The sequence below is a fragment of the Oncorhynchus mykiss genome, chromosome 9, assembly GCF_013265735.2.
Source record: "Oncorhynchus mykiss isolate Arlee chromosome 9, USDA_OmykA_1.1, whole genome shotgun sequence".
In the NCBI taxonomy this organism is placed as follows: Eukaryota; Metazoa; Chordata; class Actinopteri; order Salmoniformes; family Salmonidae; genus Oncorhynchus; species Oncorhynchus mykiss.
This window is the reverse complement of record NC_048573.1, coordinates 70,598,009-70,616,181: the sequence shown is the minus strand read 5'-3', so window position 1 is coordinate 70,616,181 and position 18,173 is coordinate 70,598,009. Positions and strand designations below refer to the sequence as shown.

At 42.3% G+C, this 18,173-nt stretch overlaps 1 protein-coding gene across 8 annotated transcripts in view; it reads left to right on the top strand.

The window, feature by feature from the left end:
* Nucleotides 1–2,954: 2,954 nt before the first annotated feature.
* Nucleotides 2,955–18,173, top strand: part of myt1b (myelin transcription factor 1b) — a 58,821-nt gene continuing 43,602 nt past the window's right edge. For 5 of the 8 annotated variants that reach the window (XR_005053352.1, XM_036988884.1, XM_036988878.1 and 2 more), the window contains exon 1: nucleotides 2,955–3,032. Coding sequence is in view for 4 of the 8 variants with exons in the window: in XM_036988884.1 (XP_036844779.1) it covers nucleotides 3,008–3,032 (25 nt within the window). In the remaining 4 variants the exon portion in view is untranslated. The other 3 variants (XM_036988880.1, XM_036988881.1, XM_036988882.1) reach the window with 3 other exon arrangements.

Sequence of the window (18,173 nt, the reverse complement as noted above, 5' to 3'; positions counted from 1 at the left end):
TACAGAGGACATTATTATCTAGGAGGGAGAGGCTGTCCCCGACAGACAGAGTGCATAAACAAGGCCTGGAATTAGCTTATTGTGTCTGCTCTAGGAATATAAAGAATATGGAAAACTATACTATAGAGAAATATAAACTGTAAAGTCAGACAGTCAAATAAGAGAGAATATGATTTATTCAATATGCATCAATTGGATTCTTGTTCTTCACACTGTGCTGCATGAAAGCAAGCATCGAAATGACTCATATGGCAGGCAGCGTGTGAACCGGTTTTGAAGCTGTGCCATGTCATCATGTCACTGATATTTTACTGAAACACTATAAAAAGTATATGTATTTTAGTCATAATTGATCTGAAATATAGAGCTGGGCCCCCTCTTGTCGGAACTAGAAGCACAAGCATTTCGCTACACTCGCATTAACATCTGCTAACCATGTGTATGTGACAAATAAGATTTGATTTGATTTGATTTGATTTGAGCCTTGGTAGCATTAAGATGATCGTTAGCACCATGTTACGATGTAGGCTATCTTTGGTGGCCGAGCTGTTCCCCAAACCGTTGGTACTAAAGTCGCACTTGAACACGCTCATTATTTAACGACTGCTTCAGACTACTCGTAGAACAGAACAGCTAGATGCTTATTTACCCTTTAGGCATCACTATCACTACTAAACACAGAATCAAGAAGTGTATCTCTGGGACCGCTAAATAACTTAAGAACGAAGTTGACTACAAATAGCCTACAAAGTTGCCAATGTCTTTTCAATTGTTATAAACAAGTGAAGAATTAAACTATGCTTCAAAACTGGAAACCCAGATGACTGCAAACGATGAATACATTATAGGCTATATATATATACATTTCAATTACATTGAAATAAATGTTAGGTTCAGTCAATTGAATTCTATTTAGCTAATTCTAGGCTACTGTCTGTAACTTTAGCCTCAATATATTTCATGATGTGTGCTGTGCTCATGATGATCTGTGCTCAGTGATGTGCCAAATCTTGATTGTGTGCATCTAGGGTAAGCATTTCGAATAAGCAACCTCAATATTTGCAGCAATTGGTGGTAATATCTCTCTAGGATAGGAGCTGATCCGTCTTCGGTATTGTGGAATAATTATCGTGCAAAAGGAAGACTTGACCAGAGAAAGCTGATCCGAGAACAGCACTGCTTTTCTTTGGATCCTGTTCCTATCAGTATCGAGACATGGCGTAATGACGCACTCAGGGAACGTTCTCCATATGTGCTTGTTAAGGAAACACTCTTAACCGTAGATACGTGTTTTGTATTGTTGAGTCATTTACACCATGCAATATTTAAGTGTAATCTTTCAAAAAATAAAATAAATAAATACCAATGTTTTTTTGCGAATATTTAGGTAAATTATCAGGCTAACTCATTTGAACCTGCTTCGTACCCCTCTTTACCGGGACTAAGTGAATCACAGGGGGGAAAGGTAGAGAACAGAACATCAATAAACTGCAGTGGTGGAGGTGGTGGTTCAGTGAGGATGGGATGAAAACCCAGCTTCAATCCCATGGTGACATCATTACCGCGTTGTATCATCCTGAAGTAGTAGCTGCGTTAGTGTATTGTTGTCGGTATTGTGACAGTGTGAGTCAGGCTATATACACTACACGACCAAAAGTATGTACAGTAGACCACATCTCTTTCCAAAATCATGGGCATTAAATGTGGAGTTGGTCCCCTTTTCGCTGCTATAACAGATTCCACTCTTCTGGGAAGGCTTTCCACTAGATGTTGGAACATTGTTGCTGGGACTTGCTTCCGTTCAGCCACAAAAGCAAACAATAGTATAGATTGTCATTGTATGCTGTAGTGTTAAGATTTCACTTCACCGGAACTAAGGGGCCTAGACTGAACCATGAAAAACAGCCCCAGACCGTTATTCCTCATCCACCAAACTTTACAGTTGGCACTATGCAGTCGGGCAGGTAGCGTTCTCCTGGCATCCGCCAAACCCAGATTTGTCCATCGGATTGACAGACGGTGAAGCGTGAAACGCGTTTCCACTGCTCCAGAGTCCAATGGCGGGGAGATTTTCACCACTCCAGCTGATGCTTGGCATTGCGCATGGTGATCTTAGGCTTGTGTGCGGCTGCTCGGCCATGGAAACCCATTTCATGAAGCTTCCGACTAACATTTATTGTGCTGACGTTGCTTCAAGAGGCTGTTTGGAACTCGGTAGTGAGTGCTGCAACCGAGGACAGATGATTTTTACGCACTACGTGCTTCATCACTCTGCGTTTCCATTCTGAATGCTTGTGTGGCCTACCACTTCACGGCTGAGCCGTTGTTGCTCCTAGACGTTTCCACTTCACAAAGCAGAACTTACAGTTGACCTGGGCAGCTCTAGCAGGGCAGAAATTTTGCGAACGACTCGTTGGAAAGGTGGCATCCTATGATGGTGCCACATTGAAAGTCACTGAGCTCTTCAGTAAGACCATTCTAATGCCAATGTATGTTTGTCAATGGAGATTGCATGGCTGTGTGCTCGGTTTTATACACCTGTCAGCCAAATCCACTAATTTGAAGGGGTGTCCACATACTTTTGTATATATAGTGTATATTTGTCAGGATCTTACTCAAAAAGACTTTGAAAGTAAAATTAACATTTTTAAAATTGAATGTTTTTTTTTTTACTAAAGTTTTCACCAAAGAATGCAGAGTATTTGTGTGCCAGTAGTGAAATGTCCAGACCAGACCAGCGTACCAAATGTTCTTTGTGTTGGAGTTGTATAGCCATTGTTGTTGAAAGCTGAGAGTGACCGGCTGTGATTGGCTAAGGGAGTTGGCAACAGTCAAATACCCTTCTTTGTACGGCCCCATCTGATTGGTTTGGCTTGGGCTAGCTGAAATTACCCCTCCCCTCCCTATCCCCCTACAAGTTGAACGAAGTTTGCTGGAACTTTTTTTCCGGAGAAGTTAACTTCTCAGTAATTGACGGTCGCGCGTGGGACAGTAGGGTACCGCAGATATGAAGCTGTGTCTCACTTTTATAGGTTAGTCAACTAATATTATTTTTTCCCATTGACAGGTACTTGGATTGAACATGTGTTTTATAGCGAGTTGTTTGTGTGATGAAAGTACTGCTGTTTGTGATTTTCGAGATTCCTATGCAAGAGTTGGAGACACTTGATTAAAACTCAATTAAATAGTCTTCATAATGAGTTTAGCCTACTGAGCTTTTTTTGTTTGTGTAGCTGACATTTTTGCGTCAATTTGTTGCATTATAATTATTATTTATTTGTTTTTATGCCTAGGCCTATAGGGTCATGATAGTGACAATAATGTAATAATTTAATTTAAATTCAAAATAATTTCTCTCAAAAAGCCGGTTTCACGTCAACTTACTTTTTATTATTTTGGAAATATAGTCTAGTTTGATTTACTCCGAGAGAAAAAAATGTGTTCCTTTTGCTAGTTTAAAACAACAGTTGTTGCACACGAAAACAAAAAAAAAAACACAATTTCAGAGATTATTCTATTTTATTTCTAAATAGGCTACTGAATAGCCTAATCCTTCGAATAACCGAAATCTAAACTCCCTAGACCTTCCGGTAGACTTTCCCCAGACAAAGGCCAGTGTATTCCCCCGGTGACGTGTGGCTCAGTAACCTTGGGGACAATGCCATCGCAGACTGAAAGCATATTAAAACTTTTCTCTTCTTGTATATCAGCTTGTTCCATCTGTCGAGGGACTTCTATGAGTCGGGACTCCCCACCTCCTCCTTCAGCTGCCACCATATGCAATATTTAATACTGACCATGGGCTTGTCACGTGACCATTGTCGAGGCCATCTGCAGCGAAACTTTTAAAAATCGGTTGAAGAAAAAAGTTACCAGCTGGTAACCGGGGAACTGCTCGGGGTCCTTGAGTTTTGGAAAAAAAAAATGGAGTCGTTCTTCAGGAAAAAAATGTCAGAAAACCCCGGGGGTTTACAAAATAAAAATTTGGATTAGGGTATCACTATGAACAAAGCAAAATATATGTGATCAGATCAATGAGGCCATTTTAAAGGAATAATTAGACTATGATAGGCTATTTATATGAAACCATATTTAGGCTATAAACTGATGGTGCTAATATTGTACACATCAATAGACAAAAGTAATTTAGCCTTTGTTGCAAGATGTACACTACATGGTCAAAAGTATGTGGACACCTCTTCAAATTAGTGGATTTGGCTATTTCAGCCACACCTGCTGCTGACAGGTGTATACAATCGAGCACACAGCCATGCAATCTCCATAGACAAACATTGGCAGTAGAATGGGCCGTACTGAAGAGCTCAGTGACTTTCAACGTGGCACTGTCATAGGATGCCACTCCAACAAGTCAGTTTGTCAAATGTCTGGCCTGCTAGAGCTGCCTCAGTCAACTGTAAGTGCTGTTATTGTGAAGTGCAAACGTCTAGGAGCAACAACGGATCAGCCACGAAGTGGTAGGCCACACAAGCTCACAGAGTAGGACCGCTGAGTGCTGAAGCGCATAGCGTGTAAGAATGGTCTGTCCTCGGTTGCAACACTCACTACCGAGTTCCAAACTGCATCTGGAAGCAACGTCAGCACAAGAACTGTTAGTCGGGAGCTTCATGAAATGGGTTTCCATGGCCGAGCAACTGTACACAAGCCTAAGAGCACCAGGCTCAATGCCAAGTGTCGGCTACAGTGATGTAAAGCTCGCTGCCATTGGACTCTGGAGCAGTGGATCTCTGGAGTGATACATTACACCATCTGGCAGTCGGACGGACAAATCTGGGTTTGGTGGAGGCCCTGAGAATGCTACCTGCCCAAATACATAGTCCCAACTGTAAAGTTTGGTGGAGGGGGAATAATGGTCTGGTAGGCACCTTAGTTCCATTGAAGAGAAAGCTTAACACTACACATACAATAAATTTCGAGACGATTCTGTGCCCTGTCTTGTTTCAGCATGACAATGCCCCCGTGCATAAAGCGTGGTCCATACATAAATGGTTTGTCGAGATCGGTATGGAAGAACTTGACTTGTCTGCACATTGCCCTGACCTCAACTCCACCGAACACCTTTGGGATTAATTGGAACGTCGAATGCGATCCCAGGCCTAATTGCCCTACATCAGTGCCCGACCTCACTAATGCTCTTGTGGCTGAATAGAATCAAGTCACTGCAGCAATGATCCAACATCTAGTGGAAAGCCTTCCCAGAAGAGTGGAGGCGTTTATAGCGACAATGTTCCAACATCTAGTGGAAAGCCTTCCCAGAAGAGTGGAGGCTGTTATAGCAGCAATGTTCCAACATCTAGTGGAAAGCCTTCCTAGAAGAGTAAAGGCTGTTATAGCAGCAATGTTCCAACATCTAGTGGAAAGCCTTCCCAGAAGAGTGGAGGCTGTTATAGCAGCAATGTTCCAACATCTAGTGGAAAGCCTTCACAGAAGAGTGGAGGTTGTTACAGCAGCAATGATCCAACATCTAGTGGAAAGCCTTCCCAGAAGAGTGTAGGCTGTTATAGCAGCAATGTACCAACATCTAGTGGAAAGCCTTCCCAGAAGAGTGGAGGCTGTAATAGCAGCAAAAGGGGGGACCAACTCCATATTAATGCCCATGATTTTGGAACGAGATTCAATGTTCAATGAGCATATACCATATACTTTCGGTCATCTAGTGTATGTTGTCGAGCTTGTCATAGGCTCCAAAGACAATTCAAGTTTTACAGAACAAGCCTATTCAGCACACACCGCTGTCCATGGTCCTGAAACCATAGTGGGCTAGATGGCAAAGGAGCTGTCTGGGGTCCTGAAGAGATACAGGACAAGTTCAAACTTACTGTAGCCTTCTCACTGTGTGTGTGTGTGTGTGTGTGTGTGTGTTCTCAAGAATGTGATTCTTTACAATTTGCAAGGTGTGTAGATTTAGTCACACAAACTTAAGCCCTGGGCCTTCACCTGTCTCCTGGCTTCTGCGGCCTCTATTTCTTGGATCAAGGCAAAGGCGGATTTTTTGTTTCTGTCTTTTGTTTACTCTATTGTCGACGCTGTTGTGTTGACTAACGCCTTGCTCGTAGCCGCACATCTGAAATCATACTGATGCGCTGTGCAGGACACCAGTGATTGATTTCAGCTTCAATGCATAACAATGGGATTGCAAAAAAAAAGACCCTGCTGCAAAGAGATAAGCATTTAATAGAATTTCTGAAAGCTGAAGGTTGGCTTTTTGAATATTCCCTATACAGTCTACGGCGTGGAGACAACAGACAAAGGATGGCATTTGTGGGAAGTATTTTCAAATGGATTGTAATGATTGATTGTCATTTTCACTAATGGTTCCCGAAACAGCAAAGCAAAACCACGGCGTACGTAACATTTGGGAGTGATGCCAAGTTGCTAAATGCTAACATATTTACTTGTCTCTATTAGCAGAATGTTATCCATGCCAAGTAGCTAAATGCTAACATATTTACATGTCTCTATTAGCAGAATGTTATCCATGCCAAGTAGCTAAATGCTAACATATTTACATGTCTCTATTAGCAGAATGTTATCCATGCCAAGTTGCTAAATGCTAACATATTTACATGTCTCTATTAGCAGAATGTTATCCATGCCAAGTAGCTAAATGCTAACATATTTACATGTCTCTATTAGCAGAATGTTATCCATGCCAAGTAGCTAAATGCTAACATATTTACATGTCTCTATTAGCAGAATGTTATCCATGCCAAGTAGCCAAATGCTAACATATTTACATGTCTCTATTAGCAGAATGTTATCCATGCCAAGTAGCTAAATGCTAACATATTTACATGTCTCTATTAGCAGAATGTTATCCATGCCAAGTAGCTAAATGCTAACATATTTACTTGTCTCTATTAGCAGAATGTTATCCTTGCCAAGTAGCTAAATGCTAACATATTTACATGTCTCTATTAGCAGAATGCTATCCATGCCAAGTAGCCCAAACAGAAATATAACTTTTTATGCACTGCCACAACAAAGCTGCGATCATCACTGAGATTTTGGAACAAATATGGCAAAGTTTCACTGGCCACTCAATATATGGATTTTATTTAACAGAAATAGAAACTATGGACTATTCATCGATTTTAAAGATCTACCATCGTGTTTTATAATTATTTGAAGCTGAATGATTTGTATGTTTCTACAACACTATATAGTTTTCGTTTAAGTCTTTACCTATGCTGTACTACTGCGATTTTCCACGGAGACTTACTCTCTCTGTGTTTTCAAGAACCACTTTCCATATGCACTCGAAAATAACAAACGAGATGCTGTCATCCCCTGCTATACATACTAACTCAGGGCATACATTAATTCCCTGCACGAGAAAAGTGTCCATTGTGTGAGTTATTGGACAGTACCACCTCTGAGGAAGGAGGGGGGGGGGGGGGGGGTAGATGACAGCTTTAACGTATGCATGCTTTTATGGAGTATCAAAGATTTATCTCCAGGAGGAAAATAAGAGCCTTCTGGGGTTGGTTGTTGGTTGTTCCCTAGTAAAGCCAACATAAAGCTCATGGCCTCCGACTTTATCCTCCCTGATTGGAAGTGCACAGGATCATATAAAAGTGAAATAATTGTTCAATTACTAGGCTATTTGAATTATAATATATACAGTACCAGTTAAAAGTTTGGACACACCTACTCAATCAAGTGTTTTTCTTTATGTTTTTACTATTTTCTACATTATAGAATAATAGTGAAGACATCAAAACTATGAAATAACACATATGGAATCATGTAGTAACCCAAAAAAAGTGTTAAACAAATCAAAATATATTTTAGATTTTAGATTCTTCAAAATAGCCACCCTTTGCCTTGATGACAGCTTTGCACACTCTTGTTGGCTGCTTTTCCTTCACTCTGCGGTCCAACTCATCCCAAACCATCTCAATTGGAATTAGGTTGGGTTATTGTGGAGGCCAAGTTATTTGAGGCATCACTCCATCACTCTCCTTCTTGGTCAAATAGCCCTTACAAATCAAATTGTATTTGTCACATACAACCTTACAGTGAAATGCTTACTTACAAGCCCTTAACCAACATTTTAAGAAAAATCCCTAAAAAAGTAAAAGAATAACAAATAATTAAAGAGTAGGAGTAAATAACAATAGCGGGGCTTTATACAGGGGTACCAGTACAAATCAAATCAAATCAAATGTATTTATATAGCCCTTCGTACATCAGCTGATATCTCAAAGTGCTGTACAGAAACCCAGCCTAAAACCCCAAACAGCAAGCAATGCAGGTGTAGAAGCACGGTGGCTAGGAAAAACTCCCTAGAAAGGCCAAAACCTAGGAAGAAACCTAGAGAGGAACCAGGCTATGTGAGGTGGCCAGTCCTCTTCTGGCTGTGCCGGGTGGAGATTATAACAGAACATGGTCAAGATGTTCAAATGTTCATAAATGACCAGCATGGTCGAATAATAATAAGGCAGAACAGTTGAAACTGGAGCAGCAGCACGGTCAGGTGGACTGGGGACAGCAAGGAGTCATCATGTCAGGTATTCCTGGGGCATGGTCCTAGGGCTCAGGTCCATCCTGAGACAAGGCTGAGTATAGCCCACAAAGACCTCCGCCACGGCACAACCCAAGGTTGGGGGGGGGGGGGCAACCCAGACAGGATGACCACATCAGTGAATCAACCCACTCAGGTGACGCACCCCCTCCAGGGACGGCATGAGAGAGCCCCAGTAAGCCAGTGACTCAGCCCCTGTAATAGGGTTAGAGGCAGAGAATCCCAGTGGAAAGAGGGGAACCGGCCAGGCAGAGACAGCAAGGGCGGTTCGTTGCTCCAGAGCCTTTCCGTTCACCCTCCCACTCCTGGGCCAGACTACACTCAATCATATGACCCACTGTAGAGATGAGTCTTCAGTAGAGACTTCAACAGAGTCAACGGTACACAACCAGGAGGTATTTCATTGTCCTGTTGAAAAACAAATGATAGTCCCACTAAGCGCAAACCAGATGGGATGGTGTATTGCGGCAGAATGCTGTGGTAGCCATGCTGGTTAAGTGTGCCTTGAATTCTAAATAAATCACTGACACTGACAGTGACACCAGCAAAGCACCCCCACACCATCACATCTCCTCCTCCATGCTTCACGGTGGGAACTACACATGCAGAGATCATCCGTTCACCTACTACTCTGCATCTCACAAAGACACGGTAGTTGGATCCAAAAATCTCAAATTTGGACTCATCAGACCAAAGGACAGATTTACACTGGTCTAATGTCCATTGCTCGTGTTTCTTGGCCCAAGCAAGGCTCTTCTTATTATTGGTGTCCTTTAGTAGTGGTTTCTTTGCAGCAATTCGACAATGAAGACGTGATTCACGCAGTCTCCTCTGAACAGTTGATGTTGAGATGTGTCTGTTACTTGAACTCTGTGAAGCATTTATTTGGGCTGCAATTTCTAACTCTAATGAACGTATCCTCTTCAGCAGAGGTAACTCTGTGTCTTCCTTTCCTGTGGCGGTCCTCATGAGAGCCAGTTTCATCATAGCGCTTTAAGGTTTTTGCAACTGCAATTGAAGAAACTTTAAAAGTTCTTGACCTTTTCTGGATTGACTGACCTTCATGTCTTCAAGTAATGATGGGCTGTCATTCCTCTTTGCCTATTTGAGCTGTTCTTGCCATAATATGGACTTGGTATTTTACCAAATAAGGCTATCTTCTGTATACCAACCCTACCTTGTCACAACACAACTGATTGGGTCAAACCCATTAAGAACAAAATTAATTCCACAAATGAACTTTTAAAAATTCACACCTGTTAATTGAAATGCATTCCAGGAGACTACCTCATGAAGCTGGTTGAGAGAATGCCAAGAGTGCGCAAAGCTGTCATCAAGGCAAATTTGGCTACTTTGAAGATTCTTTTTTTTTTAACACTTTTTTGGTTACTACATGATTCCATATATGTTATTTCATAGTTCTGATGTCTTCATTATTATTCTACAATGTAGAAAATAGTAAAAATACAAAAAAAAACTTGAATGAGTAGGTGTGTCCAAACTTTTGACTGGTACTGTATATATTTGTAATAAAAGCTATTAATGCATATCAGTGTGTGTGTGTGTATGTGTGTGTGTGTGTGTGTGTGTGTGTGTGTGTGTGTGTGTGTGTGTGTGTGTGTGTGTGTGTGTGTGTGTGTGTGTGTGTGTGTGTGTGTGTGTGGAGAAGCAGAGAGCGAGAGAGAGAGAGTAGGGTACACTGAATTATATTGGGGCAACCTAAAGCCCTGCCCATATGATGCTCTCGGTTTTACTACTGCTTCCGTGATGTCATGGCAAAGGGCGGAGGGAGGAAAGAGGTGGGGGGTGGGGGGGACAATGGCTCATGTAGGAAAGGTAAGTCAATATTACGTTTTCTCGCTGACAAAGGCAAATTAAGCCATGCTTTTTGCTTGCAAACAAGTAACATTTAACGCCTCAGATCTGGAACTCCGCGCTGTCGCCATTTTCAGGAGGCCGTCCTGCGCTGGCGTTTCACGGATTGAAATCTGGATATTAAAGGCTACGGGACTAGAATCAGATTGTACTCGAGCTGTAACGGAGGACATCATCCACCAAACTACTTGACAACCGTCCTCCAAACTACTTGACAACGAACCGAACTCACTCAAAACAAAAGCAAGACGTACAGAGAAAATACTAAGGAAATATTCAGTGATTCAGGTAATAACATGCTCTAAAAAAAAATGTTTTACACTGTATAGTCTACAGCAAATCTATAACAACTGATTGTTTATGATGCCAAAGTATTCATGTTTTTTTTTACAACTTTGTATAGCCATTCGTTTCTGAGTCATTGCATTGTCATGCATTTGAATTTGGAACCCAAAGAGGATGGAGTGAGTGTTGTCAGGACTTGATAAATATATTGTTTTATTTTTCATATTTCTCACTAGTAGGAGACGGTCTGTAGCTCATGTTTCTCAATGTATAGAATGCAACTGCCATTTGTCAATCAAGGTTGTTTTGGACTAGGATATGTTTTTGTGTGGAAAAGTGTATCACTTCCTGTCCTGCATTGATGTTTCCTTGTTGATGCAATTAGGCTCCCACAAGCTGACGTGTATGTGTTGACATTACTGTATTTGGGAGAATACGCTTTTATTGAAAGAGAAACAGATAAATCTATCTATGTATCTATTTAGCATACTCAAAATCATTGCGAGTACTCCGAATTAGTCAACTATGGCGCTCACTTTTAGAATATCGGTGATATTTAAGCGCTTGTAGCTGTGACTCTGCTTGTGTGCGCGTAGAGTTGGTCATTGTGTTTCCGGCAAAAACCTAATCTAAACAACGTAAATCCGCATTGATCTTGAAACACAGCTGTTTGTGTTCAATGTGCACAGTGCTCTTTCACTTTATTTTATTCGGTATCACCTTCTCTTTGGAATATATTATAACGACATCAGTCGCCGTTACCTTGCTATTACGCAGTTGACCACTATTAATGTTTGTATCACTGTTTTGTCAATTTTATTCTGTCTGACCATCCACTGAATAATTTAGGTAAACTTGCTTTACTGGGAGTTTGTTAGTTTCATATGACTGCGTGTAATTAAGGTTGAACAATGGGCGTTGCACAGGAGTCCCAGCCAAGCGTGTGGATGGGGAGGATAGAGGAGGGGTGGCCATTTGATCCGCAGCAGAAAACATAGATGCTCCCTTCATATGTCTGGCGCCCTTAGTCAGATGCGCAGATAAAAAGTCCTTAGCATATTTCATTTCATTTGAGAATCTAGGATATGACGCTCAACGTGCCCGTTCCAAAATCTATTTTTGTCGACTTCTGCTCTGTTGACTTTGGCCATTCGTAGCCTACTGATCTGGTTTGTGTCGGTGTCTGGTATGTTGTGTTAAATAATGCTGCTCTCTTCTGCTTAGTTGGTCACATAATGTGCCATGCGGTCTGTCAAAGCACCTGCGCCTAAGATGGAGGATGAGAATGAAACACTGGGCCATTATGAAAAAAATGTCCTCTAGTCGAAAGTTTGGACTGCTGTGTTCAAATCTGTACTCTACTGCGAATGTCCTGGTCTCTCCCAAGAACGACCACATGCTTTCTTAACTAGCTACTGTTGCTACTACAACTATCTATTGTTACTATTATATATATGGGGGGGGGGGGGGGGGGGGGGGGGGGGGGGGGGGGGGGGGGTACTATGCTGCCACAAGGCAACGGCAATACTAGTCATATAGTGAACATTATAACGTCATCGAATAAAAAATAATATTTTAGGAACTTGCGGTGCCACATTGATATGGGTACCCATGTCCACGTTTATTATAAATAAAATTGCAGCCTGTCCATGGTAGTTAGACTAAGATAAATGTTTTTAAATGTAGTCTACGGTGTGTTTCTTTTCTCTATAATAACATGTTTTTTTCCCCTATGCTTCTTTTGCAATTTATAGTAAATACAAACGGGACGACGATATTTTCTTTGTAGATAATAATTGAAGATGATCCTATACCTGTGTTGTTTTTATTAATTTATATAGTATTCTATTCCATAGACCACATATAAACTATTGAAGCTTTGATTCTTTTTTTATGAATATTAATATTCGTTATTATTAAAACGGTAAATGTGGATCTAAGATTGGAATCTTGGATTCTGATTGAACTCTTATCGTGAGTTGAAATGCACCCACCGGCCGTGGTGCTGGCAGCAGGTGCCACCGGAAAATAGGACAGGAGAGTGCTATAAAAACGTTGAGAGAAGCAGCTGGGTCAAATTGCGCCCTCGTCATTCAAAGCATATCAGAAAGCATATCAGAAACCAGAGCAATAGAGCTAAGGGTCAGGGTCGTGCAAGCAGTCGATATAGAACGAAGTGTCATTTATAACAAAAACCTTGGAATAATGATTATTATGGTGTAGTTGGTGAACATCAACTTTATAAAGCCTCTGGCATTCGGAGTATTCCGTTATGGCCATTTTACAACTAAAAGCCTCAAGACTCGTTGTGTGCGACCCCCATGTTGTGGCTTCAAAAATGATATCTCAACGATGGCGAATGTGGCACGAGTAGGAGGATACGATCCTTAAAGAAGTTTTTATTAATAACAGTCTTTTCAGCATTTATCGAGAGTATTTTCACACCCGCAACAACGGCCTTCAGGAGCAGAGATGTACTCTTTTAGCCCACATCATAACTGTAAAAAAAGAAAGTGTTAAGAATGTGTCGGAATAGTGAAGTGTGTATCGAACTGTTTTATGGTTGATGTTCTTATGGCCCTCCCAACCGATCTGTGCAACACCCTCTGGCGCTTTGTCTCATTCTGACAAACATCATTTTTATTCATTTTCTTTACTCTAATTATTATTAGTTTTCTTTACTAAAGTCGGCTTATTTTTGACCTTCTAGAACCGTATATTCTTGTCTATTTTTTTTAATCGAATATGAATAGTTTTAAATCGATATTCATAGTAGGATTAAATCAAATAATGTATTCATGCTTTTCATTGATGGATATATTATTATTATTAAGTGCAGCTAGTGTAGGCTATTATGTTTTGTCAGAACATGTGATTTTTCCTCTTTGGTTAAGAGTTAACAGCCTTCCCACTTGGCACAGACGTCAGTTCTACGTCTGGTTTTCGTTTACATTTGGTTGAGTTGTCAACTGTGTCAAAAGTGAATTCAACGTGAAATCAACAACAAAAAAAGGTCACAATTGTCATTTGGATTTAGGCTAAAAGTTGGGTGGGAAAAAATAAACGCAATTTCTCCACTGAAGACTTTGTTTTGCAAATCCAAACAGTTTTCCAAGTTGATTCAATTTCATCACATTAAAAGCTTTTGTTGAAATGAGATGGTAACAACGTTGATTCAACCCGTTTTTTTTTCCCCCAGTGGGTTGTCTTGGTCAACAGTAATTACACCAGGTTATTTCTAAATCCTGCTTAACTCAACCAGGATGTACAGGTGGCCCAGCTTAGATGATTGTAACAACATACTCTGGTACTTAATCTAACTACAGATGTAATATCTGTCTTTACCCCATTGTCTCTTCCAGATTTTATTACTTTGTTTTGCTGAAAAAGATTTGTCTGAGTTTGTCACTAACTAGATAGTTTGACACTATCCTGGAAAAACTATTTATTTGCGGTTTTAAAAAGGCAGTGTCTCCTCCCCCCCCCCCCCCCCCCCCCCCAGTTAAAGTTTGTAATATTAATTTCTTCAGTCATTATGCGTTCTCATTCACTGGCCTTTTGTCTCTGAAATTAACTTCCCCGACAATCAACTAATTATCATATTTCCAGCTCTCTCATGACTAAATGATGAGATGACAGTCGTAAAAAAATCACAACGAACACCACCTGATCTCCAAATGAGGAGTTGTGCTGTTCTTTACTGCTATACTGCTGAATGGGCTTTAACACAGGTGGAATGGGCTGGAGTTTCAGGGGGAATGGGCTGGAGTTTCAGGGGGAATGGGCAGACATTTCAGGGGGAATGGGCTGAAGTTTCAGGAGGAATGGGCTGAAGTTCCAGGGGGAATGGGCAGAAATTTCAGGGGGAATGGGCAGAAATTTCAGGGGAATGGGCTGAAGTTTCAGGGGGAATGGGCAGAAGTTTCAGGGCCTTTCCAGGAGAGACATCAGGTCTTAGTTAGTAATTAATATAGGATTAGCTGCCTCCTTCATTCTAAAACACACCATTTAATTTACTTTAAATATTGTGTCTGGGATAATAAGCAAGAGGGAGAGAGATAGAGAGAGGGAGGGAGAGAGATAGAGGGAGGGAGAGAGATAGGAGGGAGAAGGAGGGAAGGAGGGAGGGAGAAGGAGATGGAGAGATAGAGAGAGAAAAAATAGAGAGTGGGGGAGAGAAAAAGAGATGAACAGTATTGCTGTTGTAATCACTTTTCTAAGGAGGAATGAAAGTTGATAAACAAGCATTTTGTGGAGTGTGTTGGGTTGTGCTGTGCGGTGGTGGGGTGCATTGGGTTGTGCTGTGCGGTGGTGGGGTGGGGGGAGAGGGAGGAAGGAGGGAGGGGGGGTTTAGGAGGATGTGGGGTAGCTCTGGGACTGCTCTGACACGGGCACAGCCTTTTGTTGTCTCACTGTCTGTCTGCACCCTCTGACGCGGGGACTGGGCTGTGACTGAATGACATGGGATGCTCTGATACGTCTGTTAATTAAAGTGGAAATAAATTCAGCACATGGCACATTCGGTCACTGACAGACAGAGGGTGAGAGGTTTAGGACAGAGAGGATGGGAGGAAGTTGAGAAGATGGAAAGAGATGGAGAGAGAGAGTGTGGTGGATGCTTAAATAAATAGTAGAAAAGTGCCTGTTTGAAAAAATAGAGACAGTCAGATAGATGGTAAAAAAGAGAGTCAGATAGATGATAAAATAGAGACAGTCAGATAGATGATAAAATAGAGACAGTCAGATAGATGATAAAATAGAGACAGTCAGATAGATGATAAAATAGAGACAGTCAGATGGATGATAAAATAGACAGTCAGATAGATGATAAAATAGAGACAGTCAGATAGATGATAAAAAAGAGAGTCAGATAGATGATAAAATAGAGACAGTCAGATAGATGATAAAATAGAGACAGTCAGATAGATGATAAAATAGAGACAGTCAGATAGATGATAAAATAGAGACAGTCAGATGGATGATAAAATAGACAGTCAGATAGATGATAAAATAGAGACAGTCAGATAGATGATAAAATAGAGACAGTCAGATAGATGATAAAATAGAGACAGTCAGATAGATGATAAAATAGAGACAGTCAGCTAGATGATAAAAAAGAGAGTCAGATGATAAAATAGAGACAGTCAGATGATAATATAGACAGTCAGATGATAAAAGAAGCACGAGTCTGGGTGTGGATCATTTATTAAGGTAGTTTGACTTGGGCTGTCCCCGGCTGTGCCACTCCCTTTATGTAGGCACTGTAGCTGTGGGTATCTGTGCCCATACCCGGGTAGAGACAGATGGGACTTGAGGACAGACACCCACTTCTCAGGAAATTCACCGGATTGGGAGAGAGGAGGCAAGGCAGGAGGCTGTTAGGAGGAGGGGTTCTTTACCCTCTGCTCTGGCCAGCCTGAAGACACTAAGTTTGAAAATGTAGTGAACAGTAGTCTTGTACAGATTGTCATGATTTAAACATTTGCAGTTCAGAGTTTCATCCGTTTAGCTGTAACAGTTTGTTCTGTTTTTGTATATAGTGTTCTGTTATCTTCAAATAGTGTTTTTTTTTCTTCACATTTTGCAAAGGTCCTTGTTCTTATGGTTCTTCTGAACCTCACATCTGTGGGCAGCTCCAGAGTGCTGATCATTTTAACATGGGCTCTAAAACAGCGAGCCTAGAATTTTTTTATTCATAATAGTTTCTCTTCTTTCTATCCCGCAACATGTGATAAAGGGAATAGCTATTACCTTGATGAAAAAAAAATCATTGATTTATAGATGATTCATTATTTACTGACTATTTCCCCCTCTCCCTTTCCCCTCTCCTTCCGACCCCCCCCCCCCCCCCCCCCCCCCCCCTTTGCTCACATGCACCCAACTACTGAAAAACTCAATAATAATGTGCAAATGTAATTGATTCTAATAGCAGACTGGCAGAGATTCCAGCTGGGGCACTTTAGTGTGCATACATGTGTGTATGTAAGTTTGTGTGTGTGTGTGTGTGTGTGCTCTCCACTATTTTTAGTTAATAGGAATGTCCAGAGTATGCTTGAGTATGCTCCTCATGACCTTCCTCCTCCTCCTATACCTTCCACCTCCTCTTCCTCTTCCCCCTCCCCATTACCTTCTACCTCCTCCCCCTTTCCCCTCTCCTTCCAAACCATCCCCCACCTTGCTCTAATGCACCCAACTACCGAACAGATCAATAACAATGTGCAAATTTGACTCCAGCTGGGGCACTTTAGTGTGAATACTGACATGTGAGTGTGGTGTGCGTTTACATGTGTATATTCTGTGTGCTCCACCTTTTTAGTTAAGTGTGCTTGGAGTATGCTTGAGCGCCCCACCATACCTTGCCCTACCCCCACACTCACCTTCCACCTCCTCCAACCCATCACCATCCACCTCCTCCTTCCCATCCCTTTCCACCTCCTCCTTCCCATCACCATCCACCTCCTCCTTCCCCTCACCTTCCACCTCCTCCTTCCCATCACCATCCACCTCCTCCTTCTCATCACCTTCCAGCTCCTCCTTCTCATCACTTTCCACTTCCTCCTTCCCCTCACCTTCCACCTCCTCCTTCCCATCACCTTCCACCTCCTCCTCATCATTACCTTCCGCCTCCTCCTCATCACCTTCCACCTCCTCCTTCCCATCACCTTCCACCTCCACCTCCTCATTACCTTCCACCTCCTCCTCCTCAATACCTTCCGCCTCCTCCTCCTCATCACCTTCCACCTCCTCCTCCTCATTACCTTCCACCTCCTCCTCCTCCTCATTACCTTCCACCTCCCCTCCCATCACCTTCCACCTCCTCCTCCTCATTACCTTCCGCCTCCTCCTCCTCATTACCTTCCGCCTCCTCCTCCTCATTACCTTCCTCCTCCTCATTACCTTCCACCTCCTCCTCCTCATTACCTTCCACCTCATTACCTTCCACCTCCTCCTCCTCATTACCTTCCACCTCCCCTCCCATCACCTTCCACCTCCCCCTCCCATCATCTTCCACCTCCTCCTCCTCATTACCTTCCGCCTCCTCCTCCTCATTACCTTCCACCTCCTCCTCCTCATTACCTTCCACCTCCCCTCCCATCACCTTCCACCTCCCCCTCCCATCACCTTCCACCTCCTCCTCCTCATTACCTTCCACCTCCTCCTCCTCATTACCTTCCACCTCCTCCTCCTCATTACCTTCCACCTCCTCCTCCTCATCACCTTTCCCCTCCCCCCATCACCTTCCACCTCCTCCTCCTCATTACTTTCCACCTCCCCCACATCACCTTCCACCTCCTCCTCCTCATTACCTTCGACCTCCTCCTCCTCATTACCTTCTACCTCCCCTTCCCATCACCTTCCACCTCCTCATCACCTTCCGCCTCCTCCTCATTATCACCTTCCACCTCCTCCCCCTCCTTGTCTTCCACCTCCTCCTCCTCATCACCTTCCACCTCCCCCTCCCATCACC